The following is an 18,021-nucleotide window of genomic DNA, read 5'->3' on the forward strand; positions in this document are numbered from 1 at the left end:
ATAGTTTACATTTGAAAGGTTTATTTTGAAGAGTAACTATTTAAGAGGCTAGTATAGATGTAAGACCTTCAGTTTTGCAGCAGTTCCCAGGAAGCAGGACTCGTGTGTTGCCCCGCGCTGTGGTCTCTATCGTTCAGACAATCGGAGCTCACTTTCTGAACTGGGAGATGGGTGGTGGCACTTTGATGTCCTGACCCTTTTCCAGTCTCTTCTCACAATCAATGAGATAGTTGACCCCATCAATCACCAGCTGAACAAGTTCCACCTGCAAGAGGAAGAGGAATTCAGGTTAGGAGGAAAAGCCACTGAATCACAGATGCTGTTTCCACATGGTCAGTACATCAGCATCAGTCATCAGCTGGAGCCGAATGAACATTGATGGGCCGAACGTCCTCCTCTCGTTTGTGAATTTTCTTATCTTTTTATGTGCTTATGTATAATTTTGTTTACTGTCTCAAATATTGTGATTTAAATATTAGCTAGGTTTGTGTTCCAGTGCTCTGACTATGAGTTCAGGATCTGTTCTTCAGTTTAAATTGGGTGTCTGTATTGGTAATTTCACTAGACGATGCTTACTTCTATAAGGACACTCTAGCTGATCTAGCCTATAATGAATATGTCTCTGATAGAAATACTAAAATAAACTAAATACATTCAATGACAAACATTTACACTTCAAAGTATTCTTTCAATGTCTTCAGCAATGAGCACTGAAAAATACTTTTAGTTGAAACTTTGTGATATATTCAGTTACTTTTAGCATTTTTTACTTTAGCACTATTGGGTTTTTTAAAGTTACTCATCAAATGATGGAAGAACAGCACCTGAACTCAAAAGTTCCCTTGAGATCGAATCAGAGTGTTTGCAAAGATCAAACATACACTGGGTGCAGACAGTATAAAAAATACAAATAAATGTAAAACTGTTGGAGCTGATAGCACAATGAATGTAATATTTAAAAATTACAGCAGCATGAGTGTTCCAGTTTCAGAACGGGTTTTTACCTCAGATCGGCCAATGCGATCTAAATTGGAAATGTCGAATGTATCTCCCACAGCGGCTGTGTCCACACCACCAGTGCCACGTTTCTGAAGTCTCAGGTTGTCCAGGATCTTGGACAAGCGTGGATCCTTTAACAAAACAATAATAAAAAAAAAAACGTCACATCACGGACAGCTTTCTTCTCAGGGGTTCCCTAATATCACTATGTGATGAAAGATGTGGACGCTCAGTAGCTCGCTGAGTTCTAATAAAAATGCTTTAATGAGATTATACAACGGACAGCTTGACTATACATTTAGGGTGAGTAGATCTTTTTTTTCCCCACCCTTTGGTCCTTAAGAGTAACTGCCTCTCTTATTCCTGTTTGCTTACTGACATTGCCTTTTCACTAACTGTACTGCTTGTCCTTTCTGTTTTCAGTACTGTAGGAATTGAGTGGAACAGTGGCAAGCTGCTTTGCAGTGAATTTAACCAGGTTGTATTTAAAAATGTGTTGCCTGTAAACTGAGTTTCCATGAAAATGAGTGTCTAACCTATCAGACAGAGAGGGCACATTGCAAACTCCCCTAACAAGTGTCACAGCATAGACTTACTCAGCATTGTAAAATGGACTGTTATCCAAGTTGTGTACCTACGTTGAAGTGCTAGAGCAGGGGTGCAGAATTCCACTTCTCAACTGAACCTCCTTCAGGGTCTTTATCAGTTCATTATTTAATGATACCTTTAGAACACATAGGACTCTGGACCTCGTAGACTGGATTCATGCACCTCTGTGCTGGTGCATTAACCCCACTGCTTGGCTACATTCCTAACCAAGTTCGATCTTCCTACCTGAATGATCCTGAAAGGCACTCCAAACAAGATCTGAAGGCAAGAATATGGAAAGCAACACACAGTGCTGCTCATGATAATAAAGTTTCCAAATCGATAGGTACCTTGCTGAGGTTGGGGATCTTTACGTGCACCCCGGCACGCAGTCCAGTGCCCAGATTAGAGGGACAGGTTAGTATATACCCCAGGTGCTCATTCCACATGAACTCCCAGCCTCGCTCACGGATAAGCGTTTCAACCTGCCGGACACAACCAAAGCAGTTAGACTCGGAATGGACGAGCAGTTCTCTAAATATACGGTACGTAAGAAATACGGGGAGACTCAATATACTGTACCCCCAGATTACTACACACTGACTAAACCACCCCCAGATTACTACACACACAATATCTGGTCCTAAAGAATGTCCTTAGCAAGTCTCATCCCAATTGGATAAGCAGTTCTTTACTTACAGTATATGCAAATCTCTAAAATGACATACAGAAAGACATTTTGATGGACAGATAAACAGAACACATATATCCTGGGATTATGATGCATTCAATCAGTTGTGCTAAAGAAGGTTCTTAGCATGTTTTGTAACAATTGGTCGTGTGGTTCTCTAGGCACTGTAAAACTCTAAAGCGTTACTACAGTACAGACAGATGGATAGATAGATGGACAGCCATATCCCCAGTGGATAATAATGCAAGGCAAGGCCAACACATGTTAACAACTTGCTTGTGAATGGCTTCTCTGATGATAATGCGGTTTTCAGCACGTGTTGATCGTGCATTACTTTGGTAGCTTGAATAGGGTATAGATGGAGCTTTATGGGGCTAATGTAATTTGTATCACAGGTTGAGTGTCAGTGTTCTGAATGTCACTCCTATCACTTCTGAGCTTGTGTGATTATCAGTGCTGTGGTTTTGGTAAAGATTTACCTCCTTCAGTCCCCGGCAGAATCTTTCAAAGACTCTCTTCATGTTTCCACCTTTCTCCATGGAGATGACCCTGGTGTGGTCCTCCTCGTTAATCCATATCAAAAAGGTCTTGTCAAAGTTGTGCCTGTCAAAACAGCAGCACTGTTATACACTGGGTTTGGGAATGAATCCCTTTGTGATCAAACGCAGCTGCCCTTGTTTATGTATTTTTTTTGTGAAAAGGTTACAAAACAAAACAAAAAAAACTAAGCGTCCTTAAACAACAGAAGCAGCCGTTATTGGGTTAGACATCCTCAAGTCTGGCAACATCACACAAAGTACTGAGAGAATGTTACAGGAACTTCAGATAAATGGGATGCAGTCATTAAATCTGCATAGAATAGTTAGAATCGTAACTTTGGTGGAAGATTACATAAAATAATGTGAAGTGTACTTCTGCTGCCAGAGTTGCATTCACATCCAGCACATATATAATATCCGAAGACCCTAATGGGCAGGTTTGTAGCTGCTGTAGACTAAGGCTGTGGAACTCAAGGATAATCTCTTAAAAGCACAATCCTTGTAGTGCTAGTTCATGATCAGACAAGTAACAAGGCTTTTTTATGGGTTAGGGGTCTATTTTGAAAGGCCTGATTCTCCAGTCTGTAAGGAATGACGAAGTTCATAGAACAGCAGGAATTGAGACAACCTGGGGGATCTTGAATTACTGAAAACTACTCGGCTGTATTAAAATACGTTTTTCTTTCTTGTGATAATCAGCTTCGACAGAGCACAGACTTATTCAACGAATGCCATGCAGTGGGCTGAGAGTGTTAGGATAACGACACAGCCATGCATGATGATGATGATGCAAGCCTCTGCATGCCAGTATGACATACCAGATTCCTCTGGCATCAGGCCAATCACGTGCCATCCCAGCACAAGTCAACAAGGGGGAAACTGGCTTATCAAACAGGAAGTGGTCCTAAAGATCAAAAAGGTCACAGGGAGGGGTTAGACGCAAGCATACTGTAGCAGGAAGATAGGAAAGGGAAAAAGGAATATATGAAGGAAAGCATGTTGATAACCTGGAAGGTACAGCCCAATCGTACAGAATGATCTGCTGCAATATGGGGATTGATTATTAATCAAAGGAAGGTCTGTTCTGAACATGAAACCACATGTATCCATATCCAAACAGGCTGCAAACCTCAGCACTATTCAGTCTGGGGCACAAGAGTGCTCAGTACCAGATGGCAAATTTAGATTTCCCTCAAACATGGAGCACTATGCACTGAAAACACGGAAACCAGAGGCTAGATCTAATCTTGTGCTTTCTCCAGATGGAACTAAAATATTCAGTGGAAATTTGCTCTGAGAACCAGAGGCTCCTTGCGTCAAACCCTGGACAAACCAATATGAGATAGGGTCGAAAGTAATGCAGAAGTTTCTTCATTTCAATAGTGATCCTCTTAAGGACACAGTCCACCTCTGTTTCCTTGTTGCAGTTGCATTTTGAGATACAGACGTTCTGATTAATTTGGGCACCCACTGTCATGTCACTGATTAATCTTTGCTTCTACTAACATGGTCTTTAAAATAAAATAAAAATACAGCGATGGTGCACCCCTGAAGGGTATAGGTTGAGTCAAGAAGACTACTATAACCTTTCAGCTAAAGCATTCATCAGAATACCGTAAATAACTAAACCAAAGCACCACAAAATACAAGAATGCACAGTTTAGACTAAGGGGATGTCTACTGGAGGGCACAAGTGACTATAAAGGGTTGATCTTTCTCTGCTGTCTTACCATATCCCACGAGCATCGGGCCAGTCTCTGGCCATACCGGACGCAGTTAACAGAGGAGAGACAGGCTTATCAAAGAGAAAGTGTTCCTGATGTGGAGCATTAAAGGAAGAGCAGAGAACCAAGGTAAACACCAACAACCCCAAGGATTAACCACTAGGAGAAACCTGAACTCAAACACACATGGAATCAGATAAACTAAGCGTTAACATGGCGCTTTACTATCGGTGAAGTATATCACTTTGACTGATTTCTACTTCATGGGGGTTAAAGGAGATCCTTTGGTTGCTAAGTGCAGACCATTGGAAAATGTGCAGTACTACCGTCAAACTAATTCAACGAGTCCACACGAACACCCAGCTTTGTAGAGCACGTCTTCAAGCTTGGATTGCCCTATAGCTGCTTATTTTTTAGTATATGAGGGTTGGGGTGTAATAAATAGGGGACACTGTCTGCTGTAAAAATGTGGAAAATAGTTCCTGAGGCTGGATAATGTTGTGCTGTCTCCAGACACAATCAAAATATTAAAAATAGAAATTCCTAAAATATACAACAACCTGCCACCTCAACTAGTCTGATAATAAAGTAATTGACACCACTTTATATGTCTCCCTGAATCGGAGGAACCTCAGGGTTTCTCCTTGTTTCAGACCCCAGTTAATGTGAGAGAATTCCCTATTCTTCCCAGAATTCCTAGCAGTTTGCAACTCACGTCAATAAGCTGCTGCTGCTCTTGCTCGGTCATTTCCCCCAGGCGGTAGTAACGTCCAGCCAGGTCACCCTTGAGTCCAGCAAGGGCCTGGACAGCAACATGCTCCACCTCCCTCCTCTCGGCCCGGGAGCAGGCAGGCGGCAGGCTGAGGCCACGGATACTGCGGCCGGTACGCACTCGGGACGAAAGCACGTAGCGCTCGTCAAACTGGCCGTGGGTGATCTGAGGTTATCAAGAACATAGACAGCCTTTTATTATTTATCCTAAAGGTTACAGGCACCATGCAGCCACCATTTACAGTAGACCAGGGATGTCAAACTCAGTTTTCCCAAGAGGCCTGTTGCTGTTTGACATTTGATCTGCGGGCCAGTCTTTATAATGTTTTTGTATTAGTTATTTTCTTTTGGATGGTGAAGGGTAGAAATTACCTTACTGCTGTCCAGGTCAGTGTAGTGCTTCATTGAGCGTGGATCATAGCCATTGTGCCTCTCCTTAATGACCGGGTCAAATATGTCAGCAAATATCTGTGGATGCAAATAAGATCAATCATGATAAATACGATGAGCTCTAGCTGCCAGCATTTGCCAGTAAATCTGTAATACAATTGTGTTTTAAATAAACCGTTTTCCTGTTGCACTGTGATTGTGCTAAACCTTAATTTGTTCAGCAAGCTAAAATAACAGCCTAACAGCTTCAGAGTCAGGGCTATCCTCAGTGATGCTTACCTGTTACCTGGCAAGTGTTTGGAGATCCCATAAACAGCAATACAATAGGCCTATTGACAGGTTAATTGCTAAAGGGGTAACTTCAATACACTATACATGCATAGTGCACATCTTAGTTCCAACCTCTGACTTGAAGTGACTACAATTATAATGTACAAGCTTATGGGTGATGGGGCATATACGCTATATGGTTTAACTGGAAGAAAATATGACAGATACATCATTAGAGTATTAAAATACAACCTGCGCACTGTCAAGAAAGATGAATAGTGACAAGTTTGGAAATTTGACCTTTGTCCTACAGTTTCCTCCTGTGTGTGACGTGGGACTATCTGGCTGTCCAGGATATGGTTTAAGTAAAGCACTTCCAGTTTATTTTTATAGCCATGTAATCCAGTCACGTGAATCACTCAGAGGTGCCCTTGCTAGCCTTGCAGCCCTTTCTGTGCTGTATCACAGTACGGTTTACTCACTGTTATTTTGTATATTTGTAACTTCTTTCTTGCTTCAATCACAAATGAATCATAAAGGGACTAATGGCTAATAAACTCTGCTGTGGATTTGTAAATGAGTCTGCTATATGCACGTTTGAAGAGTTCTTTAAGTCCCGAACCACATTCATGACTTTTTCATCAAAGTGCAGTTCTGCAGACTTATGGATTCCCTTTCATACCTCGTAGCTTTCCTCATCGCCGGCAACCATCCCCACGGTTTTAATGAAGGGGTGGCCGGGGTTATCCACCCCAGTCTGTATGCACTGGTCCAGGGTCCAGTTATTGGGGGTGACTTTGTCCCTCAGTCTGGAGTATATGGCTGGGGTGAGGTTTGTGGCCATGCAGTTGTTGTGTTTGCGGAGGTCAGGAAAGTCAGCACTGTGAGGAAACAAAGCTTATTTAATACTGTAAATATAAAAAAAAAAATTAAAAAATCATCAGAGAGTCAGCAGGTTTAATCACAGGCTGTTTGAAAGACTGAGAGCCCCCATATCAATAATCACACAGCTTTAACTCCTCCGAAAGCATTCAGGATCCCAAATGCTCTCAATAGTTCTGAACACCACCATTTCAGTGCCCCTTATCAATCATTTACTATAGCTCCATACATTATACACAGAAAGCCATTGACTGCAGAGTTCAAAGTGTGATTCTTTTATTAGAAGTTGTTAATAGGGGTTTTCTACCTACATCATTTTTTGCATCAAATTTAACAAAGATTATCTTCAAATAAGGACCCTGCTCAACAAAAGGGGAATTTGAACCAATGTTTAGTAGCCTCTTAGAGACAAGACAAGGTTTACAGAAGGCAAAGTGTAGACACCAAACATTTGAATTTAGAACTATAAAGTAAAATAGGACCCTTTTTCTGGGACCTGCTTCTGAACCAGTCTCCTAAACCAGCATAACCAGCATGACCAGCTGAGAAGCAGACTGTGCAGACCTGGGAGGGTAGAGTTTTCTCCTCTCAATGGCCCTTGCGTAATTGATGTTACTCATGAGGTAGCCAGTAGCCAGAGCGCCAGTCCCGAGGCTGGCAAGCAGCATGGCTGTCCTACGACCCGTCAGCACTCTGGAGAAGGTGCTTGCCATCCTTGTTGTTTGAAGGTCAACTGTTGGTCAAAATTAAGATACAAGTATTTGTTAAAAGCTCTTACATTGCAACATTTGCAATCCTATTGGCTAATTGGGTCACATGACCAAAAATCATTTGGGCAGTCAAAAGTATAAAGAGCTATCTCCCATCTGACATGACTGTAAATAAACAGAATATCACAGGTTTAATAAAACAGATTGACTGGAGTTTTCAAACTATACTGGGGCATTAGCTTTCATTGCAATCCCCATCTCCTGTTAATATTTGTATTGATAATTGCAATCAAGCCACCTACTGTTATTATTGATATTATTATATTTTCTGAAAAAATGATCCACTGAGATACAATATAATGTCATGAAAATGGCCTTTCAAAATATATTTGTATCTATGAATCGTTATACTTTACTACTCCACGTGATATATATCGTAAAGTATCAAAACCCACTTTAAAAACAACAACATTATTTGACTAGCTCAAGAGTTACATTGTTCTGAGAATAAGGCCCACAGTAATTAATGTCATTAGGTAAGACAATAGGAAACTTAGTCACGTTTGTGTTCCTGGCTTAGCTTCTTATAGTTTTACCTTAGACTCCCGATTAAGCATTTTGAAGTTATGGATAATTAATGTAATTAAACCGGAAGAGCTCCTGGTACCGTACGATACCAGGTTCCAGTGTGTGAATAGAAATGCTGGACGCTTAGCGGCAGGGAAAGTTATATTAATAGAAACAAAACTAGATTAAGCATTAGCAGCGCGTCCCAGCTGGCACCAGCTCTGCACACCACATGATTCTCAGTGACATTTTAAATAGGTCAAAAGGGCTTAGGAAGGGCTGGCAGCTAAGGAGAGGGGATGAAGAAGGGAACAGCATTATCGATGGAATACAGCCTTCAATGGCAAATACAAGTCTTTAACAAAATTATGTATTTATTTATTTATTTAGCATTTATTTAAAATGAATTTCATGGTATAAAATCAACACTCACAACACAAGGAGAAGAATCAGGGTTGCTTCTTTGTTGATGAGTAGTAATGTTATTAACATCTATTAAACATATATAGCTGGCAGATTACTGTTTCTAATTAATAAATGTTTAATGTGGGCAATGTATGTGTTTTTTATGATTTATTAATTCAATAGTTGATCATAAAATGACTTTATACATACTTGTACAATTCAATGGACACCAATACATTACCAAATTACAATCTGATGAACCCAAAAGCTGATTGTATTGGGATTTTGTAGATAACAATGAAATATTTCTTCACAATCCTGCATATTTGAATCCAGCCATATATTGCTATCCACAACTTTAAACACTCTATCTTAAATCCTATAAAACTATAAGAAACTGAAGTAGACACACATCACAGCCATTGCCCACCTATAGCATCTTATCGAGGACTGTCGGTAGAAGCACAGTGTTGTCCTTGGTTTAGAAGGGAGTGTGCAGTTTTGTTTTAAATCATCTTTAAACATGAAGCCTGTTGCTCAAGGTCACAGGGAGTTGTCACAAGCTGAGTTAAGAGTGTTCCCTTTTCCTGGTACGAGGTCTCCTGCTTTCATGTTTGTCTACAAAAATGATTGTAATTCACTGACGATACACTCCAGTTGTTGTCATGTGTAAACGCATCAAATATGTGAAGATTTGTTTTTAGAATTTATGATTGAATGATTTTTTTTTTTTTATATTGTATTCATAAACTGTTCTAGACTGGGGCTGGCTTCACTTCATTATCTGATTCATTTCTATAATTTCATATCTACCTTGTCAAAGATAACAACAGCTCCCGCTGTGGAAGCCATGAGCCATTGTATTATTCAGTTATACATGCGTGCAAGCAGAACATGTTGACTCCTACTTACCTGTCTTTTAGTCCTTTTTTTCTGTTGTAAGAAACAAATGACTGTGCTTGTCAATATTTCACAGGAGCATCAAACTATTAGCTCAACCAAATATACACTGCGGAGATCCTTGCAGTGGGGCACAATTGAGGCCCAAACTGCAAAGTACTGTTTGCATGTTTAAAACTGCTTTCCTCTGCTTTGTACAGACACCCTTACAAGTTATATAGTGGTATACTTTGGCATGTTCGGGAAAGCCTAGTAAGAACAGCATAAGTGTACTCTGGCACAGAAAAGCATATTAACTCTTTCAACGCACTATACAGGTCTAGAAAAGGTAACTACACTCAAAACTACAGATCACTCTAGCAGTATAGGAAAGATAACTTCAGACAAATAAACTAGTCACGTTTTCATGGTAGCTTTTCAAGTTTTAGTCTGACTTCTTAGTTCACACTTTAAGATGCAGTGCAGATAATCAAATATCCCCAGTCTAGCAAGCTCAAGCCCAGTAATATGTACAGATAGTACCAATGTGATCATACACTAGAGTACCTGTTGCTCTATGGTTGTAGTGAAGCAGATCCTGCAGCATACACTCCAGGAGACAGGAGACAGGAGAAGAGTGAAATGAGCTGACAGTTCCTGTAAGAGCTGGATTAAAGGTGATTGGGCTGGCCAATCCTATTTCTACTTACAGCATGTTAACCACATGCCCTCAGCCAGTCTGTGTCCTTGGAAACATAGGACGGTCATCCACAGGTTTTCATTTATAACACTGTGTGCCAGCAGGTGCATATTAGCTTACATCTAAAACAGGTCTGCATCCTGATAGAGTGGACTGCACATCCGGTTACAATATGAACGTGGTTAACATTCAATAAAGGATATCAATATGATTACGGCTGTTTGACCTTGTAATAACTTCATAAAAACTATCTAGAGCCCCACACACTCGTCCACGTACGCTTTGTTCATTTGTAACTTGATTTTGCATTCAATGCATAGCTGTTCAGCATGTAATGTGAAATGCTGAATCGTTTTTCGTAGCTAGCTTTCCTCTGGGTTTATATTATTAAGTATTCTTAAGTTTTCAAAGTGGAGTAGGCAGGTGAACTCTGCACAGGATTAGCGCAAATAGCCAGCTCCCCTGTTGAGCTGACAAATCTCATGATGTTTGTCACAGTCTCCAGGCTCCAACCAATCAGAACAGGAGACTGCATGACTCGGGCAGACACAGAGTCGAGAGAACTTCATTCTTACAAGTCAGCACACAATGGTCCACATTTACTGAGGTGAATTTTTTTTTTTGTGACAGGAAAGTAAAACAGTTAATGCTACTTGCATGTAATGAGTAACGATATGGGACACCTATAAGTTCTTAAAATAGCCTTGTGTGTTTTGTTGATTAATACCTTGATATTCCTCAAACAAAAATTGAGCAAATTGCTTTTTGGCGTAATGACAAGCAGCCTAACCTATAGGTTTGGCCTGGTTCTCCTGTGGCAGAGTAGTTCTATAGCAAACACAGCATCCTTCCTCAATAAAGGAGTGAGAACCAAGGTTTTAAAGCCCCTTTTCATACCTGTTATTAACACCAGCTGTATTATTACTACCTCGTTCTTCTGTTCAATATCTTATGGTAATGTGCTTGTATTTAGTACTTCACTTTGGAGGAGAACCAGTAATAATGTTATTACAAGGTAATGGAATTTAAAGGATTGGTTACCACTCCTTGAAAGGTGTAAACAGTGATACAAAGCATCCTCCTTCAACCTGCCAGCATAGCCACATTCTCACTTGTGCTGTTGATTTTCACATAGTGAATTGTTAGAAGAAACCAAGGATTCCTGATAAATGGTTTTCACGCCCTTGTATTAAAGTGAAAATAAAGGTGTGTCCTACAATGATGGTTAAAGCACAAGAACAAGAGTGACCCTGCCACAGCGTATCCGGGGATCACATGACCAAAGGTGTCAGTAGGGCCTTTTTTTGCATGAAAATCTGTATGTCAATTCATAATTGACAGTATGCTGTGCATATAGCAGCTTGCAAAGTGTTTCTTGTCTTTTCTGTAGAATTGACAAGACACATTGCATTTACCATTGATTCAGTGGGCAGGGACTGCCAATGAAAATGAGCTCATAGCTAAATCTGGGTGCAATGCATCTTATGACATGTCATGAATGTTAAAAATCGTACGTTGTTCCTGTCAAGTAAATACATAAATAAATAACAGCATTACTTTGAGCTGAACAATCCAATCATAAAACAGGTCTGTGCTGATAACATTCCTCTGTTGGTGCACTAACCACCAAAGCCACTAACAACCAAACGAGCAAGATGGGCCGAATGGCCTCCTCTCGTTTGTAAACTTTCTTCTGTTCTTCTGTTTTAAGTGATGTCATAGAGCCATTATAGAAAGTCTCATTGCCATATTTTGTACCAATTACAATTATTATTTTATGTTTTTTTGTTGTTAGTTCCTAGATGCCTCTTAACAGGAAATACTTTGGATTTGTGCAAACTGATTCGCTGAGACAAACCATAAGGTTCCAAACCCAAGGTATGACATTTATCTGTTCAATGGCACGAAAAGGTTCTTGATACTGCTGCATCAGCTATAATCCCAGAGCTTGTTATGGCAAATCCTGTCCCACCCATACCAAGGTGAATTGGTTGTCTAATCAAGAAGGGTGGTTCTAAAAGTTCCAAGCTATGGTGACATTGGAACACTCGTTAGCCAATGAAATTGCTTCCAATTTAGAAGTATTAAATTAGACATCTGATCAGCTCCGTCAGGAAAAATTGAGAATTACATGAGCATTTGTCACATTACAGAACATGAGACTAGAATTTAGCAATGCTGTTGTGGTGTTGAGGCACTTCACATCCAAAGAAAGCACTTTTATTTTCCAGTAGTAGGGTCTTGAACATCTCACAGGTCTGGATCTAAACTCTCTGGTTCCATTTCCACAGAGTCATCACTCCATCTTACAGGGGACTGTGCTCCCCCTGTTGTGCAGCAGCTAGCAACACAACCCCTGGCAGAGAAGCACAGTGCTGGCTCTCATGCATGCCTTTCAGGTGTGTTGTGAGGCTTGCTGAATCTTAATTGTTGAACTTCAGGTTGGAGGATGCCTTAATGCAAAACAACGACACACACAGGCAGCATAGCTCACTTAATAGAAGACTTTTATTATACATATAGGCATGGAATCAGAGTAGCTGTACACCATGGGTTTGTAGTATGTGGGCAAAAAACAAGATTTTCTACAATCCTATACAAAGCAAATGCCCACATGAGGGGTTTCAGCCACTGACATGCTCAACATGCTGGGCTGTGCACTTCTCAGTTAACACAGTGCGCTATCTAGCTGTTCATTTATTCAATTCATTTCTTTACTCAATCTGCTACATATTTTTTCTTTGCAATGTTTCACACTAAAATCTACCATAAACTCACTTCGAACAAAAATACTACTAATAATTAAGGAACGTAAAGTTTCACATTTCAATACAATTAAATAACAAACCTACTGAAAAATATGTTTTAGGACTGGTTATTTACAAAAAGGATCAAATAAATATCTGATAAAATAAATACTAAAACATTTAACCCTATTCATACAAGCAGAGGTTAATAGTTTTCAGTACTTCCCCGTTCCTTCATTCAAGCCTCGGCTTGTGTGCAATGCTTTTGTTATATTAAAATGGTTACAGCTAATACAATAATGCTATGCATGTTAACTCACATGCTCTTGCATTCGCTATGCAGATCTCTCATGCAGCTTGGAAAGAGGCATGTTCTAGCATTCCTGTATTGTTTTCATTTAAACCAGTGCATGCATATTTTTGTATAAAATTGAAAGTTTATCGGATTATAGACAGATTCAATGTGACAGGTCTGTAGGAAGCAGGGTGTGTCTGATATAAAGTGTTGTGCAGACTGGTGCACACTCAAGGCAGTTGTCCAATTCCCGCGTAGAGTGTGACAGACTGACACTAAAATGAATGTGTGGATTTGCTCTAGGTTAAACGAAGCTCCCGGTTTGCATGCCCTCCTGTCATGTAATCTGTTATACTTACACTACCTACTATGGGTCATTTCACCTCAGGGGTGTCTTCTGGTTCAAAGCATGCCACTGGTTAGGGTAAATATTTGAAATAAATGAAATATATTATATATATATAAACAAAAAAATCTAAGTTTGTGTTTCTTTCCGATCTGCACCTGTGAGATCTGCGTATCCTCTGGATATCTCTGATGGCTGACATGGATTCATGTAATTAGATATAATGTTACCTGTTTTGCCCTGCCGTTAGCTACATAGATCTCAAATGTGCACTTCTAAAATGTATTTTCATTTTAAAACATGATATATTGTATTACATTAGTTTAAAAAACGTACTTAGTTTCATACTTAGTTTCACTAAGCATGTTGATTGGTAATGACAGGAAATAAGCCATTAAAGGGGTAGGGACAATTTCACCTTCCAGGTGAAATGACCAAGGAAGTGCAACACTATCTGAAAGCATGACTTGCAAACAGAGATTTCTTTAATCAAGTGCAGTACCAGATATCATGTTTTATACTAAAATGGTTTATTATATTTCATAGGGGCACATTTGAGACCTATACTGCGAATAGCATTGCATAACAGAGAACGGATGCTAGAATGACCCTGCCTTTGTGTAGACACAGAAGGCGGCAATTAAGAAGGCGGCAATTTTTATTGGTATATATATATATATATATATATATATATATATATATATATATATGGTTTGTGTTGGGTGCTGACAGTCAAAGAGATTAACAGTGTGAAGCTGCAGAAGAGGAGGAACGCTGCAGGCTGAAGAGTGCATCCTCTGTACTTTGTAAGCAAACACCGCCCTCTTGTGGTGTGAGTAGGGTCAGCCAGTGTGGAACGTTTTATCAGAAACAAGGCTGGTGTCCACTCCAATATTGTTTTGCTGTGTCCTCTGTTCATGACAGCTCCCGGACTTGAAGCCATACAGAACATTACTGTAACTCTGTAACTATTAGTGCTGTCCTCCTCCTCTCTCTAGAAACTGCATGTACAGTACTCCAGTCATTACACTGGCCACCAACTGAAGGATTGCTATGACAATTCCAGTGATGATAAGGTTTGAAATGCATTAGCAAGTTACTCACTCCTCTATGTACCAGCTCCGGCCATGCGGCCATCAAACCAGAGTTTGTCGGCAATCCAGGGTTCATACTGACTCCTGTTGGTATAAGCATATGTTCTCCCCTTCCGTGGTCCACAGCAGTGGAAGTTTGTGTTCTGTGCAGTGCTGCTCTTCCACACTGGGCTGACACACACCAATGCAGCAGCAGCATCTTATGGCACCACACACAAAGTTCCTCTAGTCTGTGAGTTAACTAGACACCACAAAAGGTTTGTGTAGAATGTCTTAATTATGCATAGTTTCACTTGTCAGAACTGAAAGGGGTTTATGCAAAAGGGAATTTAATTAAAGTTACAGTACGGGTCTACAACAACAAAAGTAATATGCGCCCAATGTTTTAAAAAGCCTTGCATAATCATGTTTCATTTCTCACCAGAAAGAAAAAACGGGCCGAAATTTCAACGTTGGTAATCTTGAAGCTGTAGTGCTTGTCAGTAGTAGACAGCATGAACGCTTAAACATGGGAGATTGTTTCCTATCGTAGCTGTACCTTGCTAACACCTTAGTGCACCTGTCCTTCCCTGAGGCGCAGGGACCCAGAACAATTCTACAGATTGAGGGGGGCTGGTTAACTGTTTGGAGTGCATTGTGTTAGTACCAGTATGTATTTGCTGATGTGTTTATCTATACACTGCATGCTAAGCAAGCATTGGGCATGCACTCTATTGTAAGCAGCTGTTTTTGTGCAGTTATTAGTAGTATTGATAGCAATTGAAAATGAACAGATCATTCCAACTTGTTAGATTGAACAGCACTTAGTAAGCAAGGCTGTGTATTTCCCTATTAATGTGCCCTCTCCAAGAGCAGCATATTCTTAACCACAGAACCACAGACCTGGAAGAAACGTCTTCGTATCACTGTGGTAAATACAATGTGCTCAACGGTCCGGTTTGCTTTTGCATTATATCCTCTGTTCTAGTTTCCTTGCACGTAGCAGGGCTGCTCAAATGCCTCCACATTTACATTCATGATTGGGAAGCCCTGGGTTGTGTGGCATCTTAACATGTAGCAATGGGCAGGATTTGAAAATGTCAGTAGTACTGGATACTATGTTTTCCTCTGATCTCTACCTGTGAAGCACCACACGATCGATGTTGTATTGGCAGAATGCCTCTGTTCTACATGTAAACTGTCTTTGTGGTTGTCTGTAGAGGGCAGACAGCCAGACTAGGAGAGTGACACTTCTGTTACTTAAAGGAATACTTCACTTTAACTATCTTAATCTGCAGAATGTTAGCCATCCCATAATCTCTTAATCACCATTTCTTACTGTTTCTGCACTAACAAATATTTGCATAATTAATAAAGCCATCTATATATTTTAGCTTTGGGACTGTCTCTAAGCAAGCCAGAGTAAAATGGGATTTCTGTAATGAGGCCAGTTTAAAAAGCAACAGTGAGGTTGTGCACCTGTCATTTCCTTCCCCCTGAAACAGTGAGTGAGTTAGATATTTTCCATTGCAAATCTTTAAAAGATTCAGGGAGGAAGAAATGACCAGTACAGAGTTTTTATACTGGACTCATTATAGAAATTCTACTTTGCTCTGGCTTGCTCAGAAACAGTAACACATTATGATTAGAAACATGTTACATATCATGGGATAAATAAATATAAAATATTATACAAATTCAAGAGTTTTAAATGATTCCTTCAAACTTCTATAACATCGTGATCAAGAACAATAAACAACAACTACTCTCAACTAAACCAACAATAAACTCATGCGGACCTACTTCGGTTATAAATGCATTAGCTGAAAGGCTAAATTATTTGACTTCATTTCTTATTATAAATAAATAAATAAATAAATAAAAACAGCAATGCTATCTGGAAAAAAGCGTTTACACCCCTTAGTTTCATTACAGGGTAGCTAACTAACCAAACATGAACTTATCTGCGTCTTTTTGTCTATGTAATTTTATAATGTGGACCTTTATTTCTTGTATGTTTGTACAATATAAGAAATATTCAAAGGGGCAACTTGGCAAAGACGACCAGAGATTTGGGATGGGAAACAAGAATAACAGTAACAGCAAACACAGTGTTGCTATGCCTTCTTTTAACCCTTTGCGGTCTTGTTTCTGTTAGTCTATGCAGACTACGAGAGACTGAAAATAAAAGTGTAAGAGGAATCGTAGCATGAAATAAATACTAGAAAGCCCTCACTGAAAACCACAGCTTGAACCAAATTACAAACATGATATACCTGTGTGACGATGCAGGGGTCACCAGAAGGTGGAATGACATGTGTGTGCAATAATGCATTGTCTGCATCGAGCTGATTGGTCAGTGTTTGAATACCCCGAAAGCTACATTTCCTCTCTCTACTACATGCGTAGACCAGTTATAAATCTTTCTTTTACACTAACAGTCACTTTCATTTGAAACAAACCAATGCATTGAGTTAGAGTTTTCTTCAACAAAGTAACCCGGAAATTGTTCCACGCTCCCAGACATGCAGTTCTCCCGTTTCCACCTCAATCCCCACCACCATCTTCAATGAGGGGCTCTTTCTGTGCGTCTCATCGGAAAGGATTCCTGGCTCTCTCTCCTCTTTCTTCCCTCCCTTGCAATCCAAAGGGCTTGGCATGCCCCGTTCTGCACCCAGCGCTCTCGCTCTCCCAGTTGGAAGCCCCGAGGAGTAGGCTGGCGCTCACGCTGGAAGCCGTGGCTCAATCTTTAAGGACAGATCGTAAAGGGTGTCTTCATCCATGATGAGGGTTTTGTCAAGTAAGTACTGAGTGACCTGCAGCACACACAAACAAACACACAACATGTTCTGCATAAGGCTTGCTGATAGTACTGACCCATGTTTTTTTTACAGAAAAAGAAGTTTCAACAATTGGAACACTGTCTCTTATTTAGCTTTAATGGTGTGCGTATGCTGTCAAAATATAAAGTGGCGCTAGCTGTCAAAATATGAAGCCTCAAATCTTATTTGGTGTGCACTTCCTTTCATTCTGTACCGTACTGTAAGTCTCAAATGTGCAGTTTTAAAAAGAAGTGCATGTTAAGGTATTTCTACATGATATCGTGCACTACACTGGGTTATAGAAAGTTTCCAGCTTGCTTTCCTTATTTTCAGGTAGTCCGTTATTGTTGCACTTCCTAGGTCATTTCACCTGGGAAGCATGTCAGCAGACAGGGGAAGCAGCTGCTTGGTTAATGGCAGGAAGGAATGCGTTGAAGGTATGGAGGACAGTTTCACTCACCGCGTGAAATGACAGATCATATTTAAGAAATATTTTGTTGCAAACAAACACTAATGATAAACACTATACAAATGATCTAAACAGCTTAAATACCACTATCAGTCTTATTGCAGTTTGAATAGACTGAAAATACCAACTGTGTTTTAAAAGAAATATGGAAATA

General features: G+C 40.0%; 2 protein-coding genes across 4 annotated transcripts in view; both read right to left on the reverse strand.

The window, feature by feature from the left end:
• Positions 1–4: 4 nt before the first annotated feature.
• LOC121306396 (creatine kinase S-type, mitochondrial-like) lies at positions 5–10,091 on the reverse strand. Its single transcript, XM_041238146.1, has 10 exons — positions 9,983–10,091; positions 7,419–7,587; positions 6,655–6,853; positions 5,685–5,780; positions 5,257–5,478; positions 3,636–3,721; positions 2,758–2,881; positions 1,938–2,072; positions 1,005–1,130; positions 5–265 (listed from the first exon to the last, which is right to left on the reverse strand). Exons 1-10 carry the CDS (start codon positions 10,020–10,022, stop codon positions 149–151), a joined length of 1,314 nt encoding a protein of 437 aa, XP_041094080.1. The 5' UTR covers positions 10,023–10,091; the 3' UTR covers positions 5–148.
• A 4,088-nt stretch (positions 10,092–14,179) lies between these two features.
• LOC121306372 (ras-specific guanine nucleotide-releasing factor 2) overlaps positions 14,180–18,021 on the reverse strand; it is an 81,278-nt gene continuing 77,436 nt past the window's right edge. For all 3 annotated transcript variants that reach the window (XM_041238145.1, XM_041238138.1, XM_041238130.1), the window contains exon 27: positions 14,180–17,392. In XM_041238145.1, the coding sequence (XP_041094079.1) occupies positions 17,300–17,392 (93 nt within the window). In that variant the 3' untranslated portion in view covers positions 14,180–17,299. The remainder of the gene's footprint in view (positions 17,393–18,021) is intronic.

The sequence above is a fragment of the Polyodon spathula genome, chromosome 2, assembly GCF_017654505.1.
Source record: "Polyodon spathula isolate WHYD16114869_AA chromosome 2, ASM1765450v1, whole genome shotgun sequence".
Classification (NCBI taxonomy): domain Eukaryota; kingdom Metazoa; phylum Chordata; class Actinopteri; order Acipenseriformes; family Polyodontidae; genus Polyodon; species Polyodon spathula.